At 45.7% G+C, this 17429-nt stretch overlaps 2 protein-coding genes across 5 annotated transcripts in view; one reads left to right on the top strand and one right to left on the bottom strand.

The window, feature by feature from the left end:
• The window catches only part of DEK (DEK proto-oncogene), a 29334-nt gene extending 24926 nt beyond the window's left edge, over positions 1–4408 (top strand). The window contains exons 10-11 of the mRNA XM_040645094.1: positions 2398–2466; positions 2920–4408. Coding sequence (XP_040501028.1) covers positions 2398–2466; positions 2920–2931 — 81 coding nt within the window. The 3' untranslated portion in view covers positions 2932–4408. The remainder of the gene's footprint in view (positions 1–2397; positions 2467–2919) is intronic.
• A 390-nt stretch (positions 4409–4798) lies between these two features.
• The window catches only part of KDM1B (lysine demethylase 1B), a 56793-nt gene continuing 44162 nt past the window's right edge, over positions 4799–17429 (bottom strand). For 3 of the 4 annotated variants that reach the window (XM_040645091.1, XM_040645092.1, XM_040645090.1), the window contains 5 exons: positions 17046–17120; positions 14576–14692; positions 13711–13836; positions 12741–12863; positions 10692–11088 (listed from right to left, as the gene is read on the bottom strand). In XM_040645091.1, coding sequence (XP_040501025.1) covers positions 10771–11088; positions 12741–12863; positions 13711–13836; positions 14576–14692; positions 17046–17120 — 759 coding nt within the window. In that variant the 3' untranslated portion in view covers positions 10692–10770. Of the gene's footprint in view, positions 6640–10691; positions 11089–12740; positions 12864–13710; positions 13837–14575; positions 14693–17045; positions 17121–17429 lie in introns of those variants that run through there. The other variant, XM_040645093.1, reaches the window with a different exon arrangement.

Genomic DNA, 17429 nt, shown 5'->3' with positions numbered 1-17429 from the left:
CCGTAGAGAGATAAGTGCTATCAAAGCCAAGACAGAGGAGACAGTTTCCAGAAGGGGAAGGGCAGGGCCAGTTAAGAAAAGGTCATGCCCTTCCATGAGACAGTGGGCGAGGGCTGTGGAAAACAGCTGAGGGGGTGGGGGGGAATAGAAATGCCCTGTAAACTTGAAAACACATTTTCCGTACTGAAAGGTAAAAGTGGAAATATTTTTGCTCATTAGCTTGACAAAATCTTTATAAAGATTAGCAGTTTTCATGCTTGGCAAGGGTATAGGGAGATGTACTCATGCTTAAAGTTGTAACAACTTTGGAGAACAATTAAGTAGTATCTTAAAATGTAAATCGCAAAATGCCCTTTAACCTAGCAATTCCATTTCTAGGTCTCTATGCTAAAGACGTAGTCACGTCTGCACAAAATGATCACAGTAACGTTCAGCATGTCTGTTAATATTGAAAACTCAGAACCTAACTGGCCATCGATAGGCAAATGTTTAAACTGGTATGTTTGTACTTTTGGAATTTTCTGTAGCAGTTCAAAAGAACATGGAAGAACCTTCCAGGTATTGTCAACTTTTTAAAACATAGAATATTACCCCATCTATGTAAATACAGAAAAACAATATTCACATTGGTACATTTATGTGTTTGTGTAAAAACTCGTTTTTAAAGGTCTGGAAGAATACACAGCGAACTGATAACTGGTTTCCTCTGGGGGGAGGGACAAGGGCAGAGTGGAGAGAGACGAGTTCTGTGCCTTCGACTTTTATAAATACGCTTATGTAATTTTTTAAGGAGATATTAACAACATGGAGAGGTCAGGTGAGAAGGACTTGAGGGGGTTTTTTGGACTCAGGAAGTAGGAGTCACGTAATAAGAGCAGTTTTGAGGATGGTGAATGCAAGGATTATTTACCCTTGGATTGAGAATGAATGACTGGTGATGAAAGTAAATAAATTAAAAGCTGCTGTTTTAAGCAGCTTGCTTTAGAAGGGAAATAGTAGCTAAATGGGGGGTTGTGGAATACAAGCTGATGAAAGTTTTTAAGCAGGTTGGGGAAAGAAAGCACATGCATATGTTAGGCTTGGAGACAGTGCTGGGATGGCAGGGGAGAGTTACGGAAACGGTCCACGCAGAGGTAAGGACGTGGGGAATATTGATGGATCCAGACAGAATAAGGTGGAGGGGAAGAGGTATGTCAGAAAGTTGAAGGAATGCATAATAGTGGCTTCTTGGCCCAAGAGCACAAGGGGGGGAGGGATGAAGATGCCATTGACAGGAGTGAAGGAGGACCTGGTGAGATACTTGGAGGGATTGCTGGTGAGACTCTGGCATTGGATACCATGAACTTGAAATGGGACCAGTCTTTTAGTCTTTAATTTTTTTAAAAGATTTTATTGATTTATTTGAGAGAGAGGACAAGCGAGGTGAGGGGCAAAGGGAGAAGCGGGGAGCCTGACTTGGGGTCCCTGAGCTGCCTGAGCTGAAGGCAGATGCTTAATCGACTGAGCCACCAGGCATCCTAGGACCAGTCCTTTGTATAGAAAAGCTGGTAGTTAGACCAGTTCAGGGTTAGAGTTTTGCAGAGAAAGAACAAGGGCGAACAACTGGAGTGATGTGAATGACTGACTCTATTCGTAGGAACTGGCAGACTGCAGCCTGTGGGCCAAATCTATCTTCCCATCTGTTTTCGTAAATAGTTTAATGTGACAACAACCACATCCATTCATTCCAGCGTTGTCTGTGGCTGCTATCACACGACAATGGCGTAGTTGAGTGCTTGTGACAGAAACTGTGCTCCTGGAAAAGCTGAAACCATTTACTGTCTGGCCCTGTACTGAAGCAGCTTGCTTACCTTCACTGCACCTCAGGAGTGAAGCCTGCGGGTGCCGATGGAGTCAGCCCAGGCGTCATCGCGAAGTCAGGCAGCGGGGAGCGAGTTGACAAAAGAGAGGGACTCCTGAGACCACCCGGGTCTCGGACATGTCACTTAGGGGAGGGGATAGGGTGGTGGAGTGGAGGCTGAAGCTCATCAGAGTTCACGTTGGGGAGCCTCAGTAGTGTTGGAGGACGTAACAAAGCAGCGTAAGGAAGTCTCTAGGAAACATCTGACAGATAACCTGCCAGTGTAAAGAGCTTGGTCCCCTTACCTAAGATCTCTGTGTAGGTGTTTGCCTCGCCCACGTCTATTACCTCAGCTAATATTCCCAGCAGCGTATACGACAGAGAGAATGTTCGCGTGCTAGTTTATTGTCTGCTCAGTGCAGTTGTCTGGTGAGCGAGAACATTTGCGCGCACGTGCAGCTGTTCGTATATGGCATCCATTTCTTCTTTATCCAAAGGTATAAAGAATAGCACTGGATTTCTGAATCTACTTTTAACCTTTTTCATTTTCACTATAGGTATATGAAAATTATCCTGCTTATGATTTAACTGAAAGAAAAGATTTCATAAAAACAACTGTTAAAGAGGTAAATATATCTACCTTTTGATCAGTTTTGGTCATTTTGAACATTGAAGACAAAGGAATGATGTATATCAAATACTGCATTTTTTTCAAAATATTCATTTCACTAAATATATCACATTTGACCCTCAAATTTTCTCAGAATAGATGGGGAAAATATTTTCTCTCTCCCATTGTAAAGCTTAAAAATACAGTCAGAACAGTAGTGATGGACCCGACCTCAGGCTCGCCATGTACCCACGTGGGCAGCCAGGCACGTCACAGACACTCACAACCACTTGAGCATAACTGTTGTCCACCAGAGGCAGAAGACCAGCAGTAGCCAGAGTTTGATATGGGTCCCAACAGATTTCCCAAGGTCACAGTGGTGTAAAACAGAAGTTTAAAAGGGGGGGGGGTATGATTTTTGTGTTCCTAATGTATTGGGTATAGGAAAATGTTGTTTCTCTCATTGCAGCTGATTTCTTGAGGCAGAGGAGACACATGACTTGTCCCGTGGATGTAAAGATCTGATTTATACCATTATACCAGCAAAGAGAATGTATTTCCTTTTCTAAATCCCTGCAAGCATTGTGTTGGTAGAACTTATTGCTGATCTTTTTATCTTGAGTGTTAAGTAAATTTGAGTTTGTTGTTTTAAATTGCATTTCTATGCAGTTTTTAGTTTAAAATTTTGCATGGCAGTAACTGTTCCTTGCTTTTATAGTTGTATTTTGTACATTTTGGATTTCTTCATAGGAGATCGTAGATTCTCGAACTGTTGTAATTTTAAGCGCGCTTAGTATTCGCTTGTTTCAGATATACTTTTAATCAAGTAGAACAAACTATTACTGACATTTATACATGCAGAGACTATGGCAGTATTTACTACATGAAATATTTTGGATATACACCTGTCAGTGGCAGTGTGTTCATATTAAAAATACAGGCTTCAGCTATTGAGATTAAATTGAAAATTTTCTGCTGCATGTGTATATATGTCAAATTGTCAGCATGACAAAAGTGACAGATGTTATTTTTGTATTTTTAAAAACAAATTTGTTGTATATAAAGTTTTTTTATTTCTTTTGTGCAGATCAATTTTTAAACTCCTGGGTAGGTATCTTTACAGTTATAAACTATGAAATGTCAGTGTTCGGCCAGATGGTATGACGGAGCAGTGAAAGTCAAAATTCAGTGGAGAAAACACTGAAGGAACAGATCGTTCTCTGCTTTGCCTCAGAAGTGTCATCAATTTGTAGTTTTAGTGTTAACTCTGCAAGTGTCTGTAGATACATTTTATATTAAGGATCAACCAAATCAGTACATCAGAACTTCAAAATTTGGGGACAGGGTGGGATTAAGTACAAGCACATTTGGCTTATAATAAATGAACTGATTTTTATTAACTGCTTTTGCCCATATAAAATGCTGATATTTACAGGAAACCGGGCCACCTTTATAATTATGATAAATGTACCGAGTATAATGCTAGAAGTTAATGTGCAGGCAATAGTGGGTATCTCTGACAAAATATTTCTCAAAAGTGATAAAAGACTTATTTTTAACGTTAAAGAAGTTTATTTGTGGAATCAGGGCTTTTGGGTTTTAAATTTTGGCCAATCAGGATTCTAGGTGATCAGTATACAGACCACTACTGAATGAGACTGTTTTATCTTTTAAATTGTCTTAATCAGTTTATTGAATCTCTGAATTTTAAAATAAAACAGTGCTACTTAATGAGAGAATTAGGCCTTTGATAAACCAATTGAGTGTTTAAAAATCCATCCGTGGAAATACATAAAAATGGTATGTGTTGATTGATTGTTGGGTATTTTAACAGGTTTGACTTGTTTCTGGATAAATACAAATGAATGGAGTAAACTAAATGAGACCTTAGAATTGGCCTTTGATTTTAAATATTTAATTTGTTCTTATAAACCTTGTCAATAAAAATAATAAATCCATGCTCTTGTCTCTTGTTTTAATGTCTTAAATTCCTGTAGCATTTCCCCCCTCTAGCTGAGGATTTCAGAACAGGGGTTTTTAGGTGGAATTAGCCCCACGACCCATTTAATTTGGAGTGCTGTTCAGTGATAATGGACCACGTTTACGTTGAGCACTATGGAGAAGTCACAAAGGAAAAGTGGGAAGTGATTTCAAAAGGTAGGTGATTATGGTTAACAATTATTTTTATGATCACTCACCTGAAAGGGGGTAAGCAGAGTAAGAAAGACCTAGGAGCTAAAAAACAGTCCACAGAAGGTTTGGAGGAGAGGGGATGGAGGGGATACGTGCAAGTTCGTGGGGAAGGCATGGCTAATACAAGTGCGCTCATCACTACAGTGCACAGCGTATTTGAAAAACAAGTCTAGTTTTTATTAAGCAGTTTTATACAACCAGCTGTTCACAATCTGCAGTTAAAACACTGTGTATTCACTGCTATTCAATTATAAAATCTTGAAACAGTGAAAAACAAACTCAAGAAGAAAAGAAAAGTACCATGGTTCCTTAACGAACAAAAAGTCAAATGATGTCACTTGAGACAGGAAATTTTTTACATACACATTTACCGTACTTCAGCTAACTAGGTTTTCCCTTAGTTTGCTTGTAGCACAGTACCAAGTTTAAGTGCCCAGAGACTAAACAATTGTGAGCCATTTCAAACTTAAAATATTTTATATTTATCACTAAACACATGCTACTCTTTAAACATTTTAATACATAGCATTTTAAAGCAGAATACTTCCCAATCATCAGATAATCTAAATATCAACATTAACTTTGAAACCAATTTACGGCTGTTTGCTTTTCTGAGTTTGTATCATACTTTGATGGGGAGGGATGTGTCTAAATTCTGTAAGTTTGCATAAAATACTATTTCTACTTACAAGCTGACTTTAAATTTTAAAAATACCTAATATTTTGCAAAGTGTCTTTAAAGTCATTTTGAGTCCCTTTTTGAAGCAGACTAATATAACTGAAAGAACTGTTCAGACTTTTTAAAACAAAAGCACTTAAGTTACCATTCACTTTTCTAACTTGTTGGCAAGATAAGCATCCTGAAGACCCTGAAACCAGTGTTTATTTTAGTTGAATTATTTTATCATGAGTGAAGAAAAAAGGAACTGAGTATCTGCCATGTTCTCAAGCTTTTAAGATATGGCTTTAAATGTGTAATATTTACCAGGATATCACGGTTTTCTGCAGTTTTCCAGTGGACCTGCCTATGGAATACTGAAAACATAATGCTGTAAAAAATACTCCTAGAGTTTGAATCCGTTACTTTAAAAAGAGGCAGTAGAGGGAGTTTTTTATTAAAGTATTCTGACAAGAAAGATCTTTTTGCTAGTGGTTGCCAAAATTAAGGCTATTTAAAGTGTGCCATCCACCCTAACTTGGCTCTTAGAAAAACAGCCATATTCTAAATGGTCTAAAGTATGAAGACTATACTATCTCTACCCCATTCTAAATGACAGAATACCTATGCTGTTTAAGGAATTGAAAATTTTGCTATTTTGCCAATGAGTGCACAAATCTAAAATGTATCACAAAAGATACCTGAATTTAAATTTCTTTTGAATAACCCAATGGAAAGAAATATGTACAAAACAGTCTAGAAGTTTCATTTACTTTTAACTGAAGAGTTTGTGCTGTATCCGAAATGGAAAGATTTCTATCTAAATTTTAAGTAAAAGCTCAATATTGGAGCTATATAAAAGTCTTAAGGCTCATTGGCAAAGATACCAATAAACTGTCACAGAAGAAAAATACATGGCTTTGTCTGGTTTTTTAATGATTGCTGCTTGGTTTCTCAATGTTTGAAAACTGATGAGCCCAACAAATTGCCAGATTTAAAGGGAGTATCCAACCATGGAAGAAAGCCTATCCAAAATCTAATTTAAGGTTCTGTTCTGCCTTATTCTGAAATACGGAAGACATAGCCCTAATCAACCTGTGGAAAATGCAGTTAAAATATAAGTGCTTCAAAAGGATTCTTGGGGCTAATGCTCTCAGAGGTTTTTTGTTTGGTTTTATGAAAGTGAGGTTTAACATGTGTTTCAAACTTTACCATCTGGGGCACAGAAGAAAGCTGGGTCCAGACAAATTCTATTCAAAATGCTGCGATCTTGCTTGCTTCTCGAACACCACTCAAGTATGCCCCTGTAACAGTTTGTGGAAAATGCCTGTTTGTTGCCTGTAAGAAATAATTGCATAATTTGAGGTCATGTGTAAGGAACTCAGATGATAATCAACAGATAATACAAGCTTATACTTTTCTCTGATCCTCAAAGACTGATGGCACTTCTTTGTGCTATGAGTACTACTCCCCCATCACTGCTCCTGTACTTCTCTGGTGATCCCACCATCCTTCACCAGATCATTCTACAACTTTCTCTACAGTCCTGTGAACTACTGTGTACCGATCCTTAGGATATCACCTCTGTATACCACGTACTTGAACTAAGAATAATGAATAAGACACAGTTCCTGCACCCTTGTCAGACAAGCAACCTTGCTGTTCAAATCAGCAACGAAGGAGGCACAGAACACGAACCAATCCATCCATAGTTAGAATTTCGCTAGATGGCTGGAACAGAAGGACAGAGCTGAGTTAAGAGGAAGGGGAAAGAAAGGTGAGGACTGGCAATGGGAGAAGCCCACTTTCCAGGAGGGTGTAGCTGGAACAGAACCAGCAAACCAGGACAGGAAAAGCAGCAAGCCCGATCTGCGCCTTCGGGGGCAGGAACAATGATGGAGCTGTGGGAAAGCCGCTGCCGTGTGGTGAGCAGACCGCAGAAGATGGGGAAGGATAGGAACAGGAAGCTCTGTGGGAACTAAGCTAGGTGCCATGTCATCTAGGTTGATGGCTGGGATGGAAGGAAAACATCCAGGGCCAAAGACTTCAATAAATGGAGGCGTGATCGGGATGTAATGTTACATGTACTAGTAGAGGGAAAGGGGAACAGAAACCTCACAGAAATGGGTTAAAAAAAATTTTTTTTTTAAACTGTGAAGTAACTATCTCATGAGCCTAACAGAGCCTCTCCTGGAAGCACTGACAGTGGTTGTGTGGCAAGCTGTCATGCCGTTCCCACAGAGCTGGCTCTCTGCAGGCCAAGGACGCATCTAAGATAGCTGGTTTTTAAAGGACGTTCTTTTGCAATCCTCCAAAAATCAGGAAGAGAAAAGATAACACCAACTCCATTTTTGATGACACTAGAAGATGTGTGAGTCCTAAGCTAACATACACAGTATGAAAACAGATGAAAGAGTGCTGAGAATTCACCTTACTCTGCTATGTTTTGGGGGGGGGGGGGATCANAAGCAACCAATTCACTCCCCAGAGCAGCCACTGGAGGCATCAGGAACCACAGAGCAGAGGCTGAGCGTGAGTAGAAACAGGGCTGAAGGCTACGAAGAGCAATCTGGTCCCTCACCAGGTTCCCCGCTCCCACCACCACAACCCACCTGGAGATCTGACGCAGAGGCAAGGGTGGGGCACCAAACAACATGGGGATTAAGTCAAGTCTTCATAACTAAGAGCAAGACTTCCGGCTCCCAGGATGTCAGGAGCTGCCACCAAGCGCAGAGAAACTACGTTCCCAGAGGAAAGAGCTATAGATAGACTGATGTTTGGGGATCCAACCACCCGCCAGCAAGCTTCCGGGAGCTTTCTGTAGGCTTTTATAATATAAACGCCTCACTCGAATCTGAGCAGACAGTCAAGGATGGAGTATGTGGACACGGGAGGGGCACCGGCTAAAGGAAACAAAACAGGAACTCTGAGGAGTCATGAAGCAAGAGGGTGTTACCGAAAGAATAATCCAAGGACAAGCACGTGCTCATAAAAGAGCCAAAATTTCAAAAGTCAACTCAAGGGTGGGAAGATGAATTTCCCCCACCTCAACAACAGGATAAGAAGACGGAGATGAGTAACAGCAAAGAAAAGGAAATTAGACAATCAATTCAGGAGTTCCAATATATGTAACAGAAGATCTAGAAATAAGAGAAAAAAATGTGGGGAGAAGATGATCGGAAGTGAGAAAAAACCAAGGACTGAAGGATAGGGCTGTCTAGATTGTAAGCAAGCCAAAACAGACACAGAAAAAGTGATCAAAACAGCAAAACATTTCTCAACAGAAATGTTTCTTCTCAAGAAAGAAGGCAGGCCACGTCATACCCATTATGATTATCAAAAACCGCCAAAAAATCGCAGGGCACCTGAGTGGCTCAGATGGTTGAGTGTCCAGCTCTTGATTTTGGCGCAGGTCATGATCTCAGGGTCATGAGATCAAACTGCACATCAGGTTCCCCTACTCAACACAGAGTCTGCTCGAGATTCTCTCTCCCTCTGCCCCTCCCCAACCATGCACACTCTCTCTCTCAAATAATAAATCAACCTTAAAAAAATCTCAAGTATTGGAATCTTTGTGACTGCTGGTCGGAGTGTAAAAGGATGCCGCTGCTGTGGGAAACAGTGTAGTGGTTCTTCAAAGAACTAGGCACAGAACTAATACATGATCCAGCAAGGCCTCTTCTGGGTATATACCCCAAAGAACCCAAAGCAGGTTCTTGAAGACAGATGGACATCCATATTCACGGCAGCATTACTCACAACAGCCAGAAGGTAGAAGCAAGTCAAGCATCCAGGACACGAACGCATATATGAAATGACATCTGTAGGGCGCCTGGGGGACTCCGTCAATAAGCGTCTGCCTCCGACTCAGGTCATGATCCCAGGGTCCTGGGATTGAGCCCCATGTCAGGCTCCCTGCTCAGTGGGGAGTCTGCTTCTCCTCTCCCCGCTCATGTTCTCTCTCTAAAATATTTTTTTTAAAAAGAAATCTATATACACACGATGAAATAGATTTAGTCCTCAAAAGGAAAAATATTCTGACACGTGCCACAATGCAGATAAACCTTAAGGACATTGTGCTGAGTGAAATAAGCCAGTCAGGAAAGGACAAACACTGTAGGCTTCCACTGAGAGGATGACACACCCAGAACAAATTCATAGAGACAAAGTAGACAAGTGGTAGCCAGGGGCTGGGAGAGGGGGAAGGGGGGGTGCTGTTCCATGGGCACCGAGTTTCTGTTTCGCAGGATGAAGTAGTTCTGGAGATAGGTGCTGGTGATGGGGGCACAGCAGCGTCTGTTCATTTGATGCCACTGAACTGTACATCTAAAAACAGCCACGATGGTAAAAGCTTCCTTCTAGATGGAAACGGACCCAGTCGTTCATGGCGTCTGGAAACTGCGCCTGGGGCTACAAGGGTGCTGCAGGGGGGACCGAGAGGCCCCTAACATTCTGTGCCACGCTCATGCAGTAGTGAAGTAACGAGACTCTTCAGTATTAGAAACGATTACGGAAAAATAACTTTAGCTCCTTTGCCAAAACAGCAGTCCTTGTACTTCCTACAATTTGACTTCTCAGGCCCTCCCGTAAAGAAACTGGATCCCAAAGACGACGGTGGGGAGTTTGTGAAAGTCTGTCCGTATTCAAGCGGATCAGGGAAGCCCAGGCGTAGGAACGGGGGCTGGCGGACAGCGACGACTGCAGACTGAACACAAGTTCTTTGCGGACTTAAAAAATAGTTACGATGGTAAACTGCACGTCATGCGTAATTTACCACAATTTAAAAACCAAATGTTAAAAGAAAGAGAGGCATCTAGAAAATGAAAGCGCCAACGGCGCAGAGTGGCAAGCAGGGGCCCCAGAGGTGAACAGCGCAGGCCAGAGCGCCGACCAGAGGACGCCAGGAAGGGGTTCCACAAGCCGAGCGAACGCGCCGGCTCGCAGGGCTGCGGCGGGGCGGGGTCTGCGGGGAGGGGCGCCGGCCCGAGCTCGGGCGCACCGGGGCCACGTGACCGGGAAGTGCCACGTGACCGGGAGGTGCCACGTGACCGGGAGAAGGCGCCCAGGAAGGAGTCGTGCGCCCGGCTCCGCAGGAAGCCGCGTCCCGGCAGCACGAGGCCGCTCCCGGGGTGAAATCCCTGCACGGCGACCTTCCGCCCGACGGGAGGTCAGCGCACGGTGGCTCCCTTGTCAGGTCGCAAGCCAACAACAGAAATGGCCGCACGCAGGAAGCAAATTCCTGAAGAAATGACAGGAAGGGTTAAAAATGGCCGTCCTGGGAGCGGGAGGAGGGTGTGGAGGGGCATCTGCTGTTCCGTGTGGTGTCTTTTTTTTTTTTAGATTTATTCCTGAGAGAGAGAGGAGGAGGGAGGGAGCACGAGAGTGAGCAGGGGAGAGGGAGAGAGAGACCGAAGCAGACTCCGTCCCTGCAGGGAGCCCAACGCGGGGCTCGACCTCGGGACCCCGAGCTCATGCCCTGAGCCGAAACCGAGTCCGACGCTTAACCGACTGCGCGGCCCGGGCGCCCCCGGTGGCCTGATGGGCCTTTCGCTCTGCAACCCTGGACGTACAGCCCTTCCGCGAAAAGAACGTAACCCAAGCAAGAGCGGCCGGGTTCAGGCTGCGGACACGCACCTCGCCCGCGAAGAAGACCGTGCCCTGTATCTCCTCGGCAATGATGTCGTAGGCCTCCCCGCTGCCGCCCGTCTTCACAAAGCTGTACGCCATCTGGATCCAGGGGTCCGTGCTCCACCGAGTGACGAAATACTTGGTGGGATCCGGGACTTCCTGTGTCAGGCAGAAGGAACCGTGAACCGGGATGGGGGGCCCGAGACGGGCTGCAGCCCAGGGCAGGAGCACACACAGTCCCGCCGCCTCTGGAAGCGGAGCCCGTTCCTGGAGGCGGCGACACGGCGGCTCCCGGTGCGCCTCTGCCCCCCCTCCCCCCAGGCCCCAGGTTTGTGCGGCGTCCTCCATGTCCTGCCCAAACTCTGCAACCTCCCCCGGCATCTCATGTCTACACCTTACCCGGCCAGAGACGCGCGCCCCCCACCCAGCCGGCCGTGGCCAGCGCCTGAGACTGGGGGCGCCCCCTTGCCCACGCCTGGCACACGTTGTGACGGTGCAAGAGGGGCGTGCGGGAGGGAAGGGAGCAGCCGTGGGACAGGCTGGGATTCTCAACAGACTTCTCCGCAGATCAGCCCCAGGACGGCATGTTTCACGTTCACGAAGTTTCACGTTAATTCCGTGCCTCTGACAAGCACCAGCATGAAAAACAGTTCTACGGAAAAAATCTGCTAAGTTCCAAATAGCTAGCGTGAAAACAAGTTTTGGGGCAAAAACCCCAAGCAAGGGACAACTGTGAGATGTAATCATATCATGTAATATAAGCAACAGCCTCCCCCCCCCCCCCCCCCCGCAGGGGCCTTTCTCTAATTTACGTAACTTTTGAGTCATTTCAGTTCTTTCTACTCCCACTGCTTTACGTGAAGCTATTAGCCACGCCATTTACAGATCTCCAGAGAGCGTGAGGTTTGGTAAACTGGAGAATCTGAAGTACTGGAGAATCTGAAGTACCCTGAGCTCCTCGGAGCAAAGACAGAGAAGAGACAGGCCGCGTCTATGGGGTAGGAGAAAATGCCGGACAATATCCCTTCGAAAGGAAAGTTGTCAAAGCTTGCTGGGGTTTGGGTTAAAACGCGGAGCCTTTTCCGTCCTTGGGAAACAAGGGGGTGTGGTGCCCTCTGCAGCAGCACAGACACTAAAATAGGAACCACATGGGGAGGACCAGCATGGCCTCCGTGCAAGGAGCACGTGCAAATCCGTGACGCGGTCCACACTTCGTGCAGTTCCCCTGCGGACAGGCACCCACTGTGCATTAGCGCAAAAAAGGGGGGGGGCGTGCATGATGTGAGCAGAAAAGGAAGACGAAGGTGTGGAAGGCCATACGGAATATTGCTATAGGCTCATCTGTGTCCCCCTAAAATCGCTAGCTTGAAGCCCTTAACCCCCAAGGGCCACACATGAGGTGATCATGTTACAATGAGGTCCCTGGGGTGACCTTTAAGCCAGGATGCCTGGTGTGCTTGTGAGAGGAGAGAACACAGACAAGCACAGAGGGGAGCCCGGGTGAGGTCCCAGGGGGAAGGCAGCCATCTGCAGGCCAAGGAGGGCAGCCTCCGAAGACACCAGACCTGCCCGCACCTCGTCTTGGACTTCCAGCCGCCAGCATGGTGAGAAAATCGATGTCCATGGTTCAACCTCCCCACCCCCACCCCTGGGCGGTGGTGTGTGTTACAGCAGCCCGTGTGGACGGGTCCGGGTATGCAGGGGGGAGGCCGGCCAGCCGTAGGAAGAAGGAACGGCGCAGTCCGGGCCCAGCCCCAAGGACAGCTGGCTGAGGGCCACACGTGGCCGCGGAGCGCGCGCCATTCTCTGACCTGCTCCTTGAACAGCTCCCGCAGGACAGCCATGCACTGCTGTAGCACCTGCTTGTCATCCAGGGTCCGGACGGACGCCACCGCCTCCCCGGCCACCACCGACATCAGCACGCTGTGCTGCTTCTGCAGACGCGGGAGGAAGGCATGGGCAGTTCACTCTCAGCTTTCGGGACAGAAGCCCCTAACTGCACGGCTCCAGGCTCCAAATCGGGAAGGACTTCGTGCTCCCCAGCCTCTGACTTCGCCCGGCCCCTGCCCCTCCTCCATCCCCAGCCCGGTTCCCTGATGACACTCATTGTGCATCTATACATTTGGTTGTTGGCGGCTGAGAAGCTCAGGAGGAAGGGTAAATATCAAATTCAGGGCTGCTCTTGGCTTTTCCCTTATAAGAACTTGTTCCAGAAGGAACAGAAGATGGAGAAGGGACATCTGCACAAAGTAAGGGAAAAAATCTTCCTCAATCGGTAAAGAAATTTTTGCCCATGGCTCCCAAGTGAAACCTTTGAAGAGAAAGTTTCTTGGAAGGAAGGAGGAGGAACAACAAGGGTGACTCTTTTGCAGGACATCAGTAGGACATTTCAAGTCCCAGGCACGCCCCTTCCCTGCCCGCCTCCCACACGGATCACACCCCTGCCAACACTGAGCTGCCCCATCTGGGCCAAGCACACCCCGCCCTCCAGTGCTCACGGGAGGACCCCGCGTTCAGGTAACGCTCAGTACTGTGCTGCGCTGACTCCCCGAGAGGACTCCCCACCAGTCCGAAATACTAATGCATTTCCCGGGAAGCAACGTCAGCACTTGAGGAAAACACGGTGGACGCCGGGGCTCCTGTAGGAAACGTCCCAGTCCAAGTATCCCCAGGCACATCAACATAGACCTAGTGCGTCCACCCTGTCCATCGGTCCCTGAGCGTGACCCAGTTCTAAACTGCAGCAAGGGAATTCAGACCACATGTCACCAGCGACTTTACCTGGGGATCCATGTCATAGAACACAGCAAAAAGCCCCCGCTTGCTGGCGCTAGGAGGTACGTGACCAAAAAAGTCAGCCCCTTGAACTTTACCGTCCCAAAATCGATAAGGAAATTGCAAGGCAATCTGGAAAGTGAGCAAGAGAAAGACAGTTAGGAGTTTCTGGAATCAGAGGGACGACAATCTCTAAGAAGCAACCTGCAGTTCTCAACTAAAGAGCTATGCACAAAAACACAAGCCTAAACGCTCCCTTTCCACGCGCCTGTCTCGTTTGTTCTCTTGTGAGCATTTGGCTTTTGTGCCCTGCAGTCCCGCACTCCCACCGACGATGGTGGGACCCACCGACAACCATCAGGCTGATCCGAAAATGCAAGGCATCCCTGAGACCTGGTCTTGAAGTGAATGTCCCTGAGATAAATTCTAGCCACCCCAGGGCTGCCAGGATCCCCTGCAGCACTGGCACGTTCTGCTAGAGAAGATTTTAAAGGCAGAGGAAGTGAAACTCTCTTCTCACTGGGACCAATTAATGGAGGGTAGGCATAGAAAGCAGCCAAGGAGAAGGAAAAAAAAAAAACAAACCAAAAAAAACCCTTACCTTATTTACATATTTATATGCCAAGTTCAAATTCTGAAATAACAAGATTCATTTTCCTAACATCAAAATTCAGACCCCAGCCAGCTCTCCTCCTTTCGTTTTGATAATATCCTTTTGTATTCTTCATGAATGATTACTCAAATGAAAAGAAAATCTTCGAATTTTATTTGGCTTAAAGCATTATCCACTACTTCCCAAGACCAGAAGTTAAGGAACTCCGGTCATCTGACTTTAATCTCCTTAGTTCTGAGGCTTGAGTAACGCAGTCACCTTTTCAATGATGCCCGCGCCTAAGCTGTTGATAGCCTTCATCTTCTTGTCTGACAGCGGCGGGTTAAAGTGAATGGCACCCCTCTGCAGTAAGGCCAGTGGGACAGTGACTAATACCTGTGAGAAAAATGAATAATGAACACACAAAAGCAATTGAACCTAACACCACAGCTATTCAGTGGGTTCATTTCCAGGAAAATCTCAACACCCAAGGGACATTCCTCTCTATTGCCAATCATGAGACTGTCAACGTCCCATGTTATATTGGGAAGAATAAGGGCTGTCATGTACCATCGGGCAGGCTGTTCACTGCACAAGGGTGCCTGGCTGAGCCAAAGTGGCATCCACATGGAAGAACTCACAGAAAGGTCTTGCTGGTTTAGAATAACCCTGGGTAAAAACAGTCAATAGATCCCAATCCTGAAAAGCAGTACTATAAGAGGAAATGGCTCTAAATATGGAGTCAGGAGAACCACATTTGTGTATCATTACCGACACTTTCTAATGTGTGGCTAATACCTGCCCTACTAACCTCAAAGAACTGACATAATGCTTAGAACAAAAACTCTTACAATACACATCAATGTGTTTCATAAACGGTAAAGCATATCAAAAACAGTACAGAGTGTTACAATCACAAAGAGCCACAAAAAAATTTTTTTTAAGGAGGAAACAATTTATTACAGGGTCTCCAATGGCTCACAAAATCATTTAGGAGAGCTGAAGTAACAGGTGCAAACAGAGCCTTCAAGAATGACTCTCCAAGTCCATCACAAAACCCGGCCATCAAAGAGCTGCTGTCTCTCCATACAATCAGGAAATTTCTAGCTCCAGAACCATGTTACCACAACCACAGCCAGAAGCCATCACTCCTTGTGCCCGCTGAGTAGGGAGCCCAGGGAGGAACTCGACCCCAGGACCCTGGGATCATGACCTGAGCCGAAGGCAGACACTCAACCGACTGAGCCACCCAGGCACCCCAGATCTAGATATTTTCTTAACAACAAAAAAGCTTTCAAAAGCACATGAGCAAAGGTAAACAAACAGGGGAAAGAGGTAAACACCCGCTGGCCAGGGACTCACACCAGATCTCGGTGCAAGCAGCCTAGAGACCGCACTCGAGTTTGTCAGATGTCTATCGGTGTATCAGGCTGGGTGGTAATCTTTCACTTATAACTCGGTTTGGAAACTTCCAATTCAAACTGTGGGATGTGTGCAGACTACCATAAAAATAAAAAGACTTCCTTTAAACGTTTCAGAGCAGACTTTGAAACAACAGCTCTGCCCTAATAGTGCCGGAGGGCCGGATCCAAAGAAAGAAAGGCAAGGTGCCCGGTTTGGGCCAGGCAGAGGGTGACCCGGCAGAGGCTGCCACGAGGCAGAGTCACAAAATCCCAGAGGGTGAGCCATAAGCTGACTTGCAATTTGAAAAAGAGGAATTAAAAAAAAATTTTACCACTAGGATGAGCCTTAGATATTAGCCTGCTTCTCACTTTGGGGCTCATGGATAAGGACACTGTCACGGGCCTGGCCGCAAGCTGGACTCACCTGGGGAAGCATTACAAACATGACCAGCCCGATTCACTGCGAATCTCTGCGGGGTGGGGTTCTGCAGTCTTTCTTTGTAAGCCCGCCCCGTGGCTCATACACTAGACCCCGTGTCTTCATGTGACCCGTGATCCTTTACTTCTGGGTGAGTGTCAGGGGCTGTGGAGTACTTGTAGGTAACTGGAAAGTGTGGAACACAGCTAATCTAGGAACCAGTGATGGTCTCTCAGCTACACATTTTGGTCCTCATTTCAGACATAAATAAACTGAAATAAATTTACAGGGCTTATTAATCCCCCTCTGCCCCAGGGAGTACCTTTGCTCTCCAACACCACAGAAATCTCTCTGTGATGTCACATAGTATAGCACCCTCCACTGTCCACCTACTGAAGTTGTTTACAAAAAATTCCAATAATATAAAAGAACTGCCAGTTTCAAAATGAAAACACAGAGGTGTCTTGAATGAAAAAATGATTCCATGTCAAAACAAACTAAAAAAAACCACCACCGCCAACTTGGAAAGTACCAAATTAAACAAAATTCACTTTTTTTTGGTAATGCACAACTTCTCAGAGCCTTTAACACAGTTATATTTAACCCAAAAAGTAGCCTGCGGTATACAATACTTTTCAAACTTATTTGGCTGAAGGATTTCTTTTCTTACTCAACTTTCAGGACCGATGTACCATAGAACCCACTTTCAGAAACACTTTTAGGAATTTCGTCTACCACAAAATCTATACAGTGTTTGAGAAAGGATATCAGATCTGCAGATCCACACATAACTGAGTGCAGGTAGGTAACTCTTCAGGACTCAGACAAGGCTCCAGGCAGGTTGCCAAAGGCAAACTTCTTGGTGGAAAATATGGTTTTCCCAGACCCCCAGGCCCTGGGCAGCACCTAGTGAAATTCTAGTACCTACCTTTTGTGCTGTACACGCTGTCCCATCCGTAATGGTAACCTGCACTTCATCCCCGGAGTAATCGATGCTCTGCACCTGCATCAAGAAGAACAATCATGAAAACCACGAGGGACGGAGCCACACGATCCAGGATCCTCTCCAAGTTTATCGTGTGAGTTTCTATCTCCAAGACTCCAAAGAACCATTTCCTGGCATTCAGAGATCTAAACGACATTTACAGCTTCCTTCAGGGAACTATCACCCCATCGTTAAGATTTATAAACACTTTGTCAGAATATGGAAGATCTTTATAATCGTCTCAAGTGAAACATACACACGAGTTGCAGCCTCTGTGATTAGAGTAACGCGCAATACAAACGTGCAGGGACAAAGATGTGAAGGGAA

The sequence above is a fragment of the Ursus maritimus genome, unplaced genomic scaffold (genome assembly GCF_017311325.1).
Source record: "Ursus maritimus isolate PB19 unplaced genomic scaffold, ASM1731132v1 scaffold_30, whole genome shotgun sequence".
In the NCBI taxonomy this organism is placed as follows: domain Eukaryota; kingdom Metazoa; phylum Chordata; class Mammalia; order Carnivora; family Ursidae; genus Ursus; species Ursus maritimus.
The sequence above is the reverse complement of the archived record's forward strand: the minus strand, read 5'-3'. Positions and strand labels throughout refer to the sequence as shown.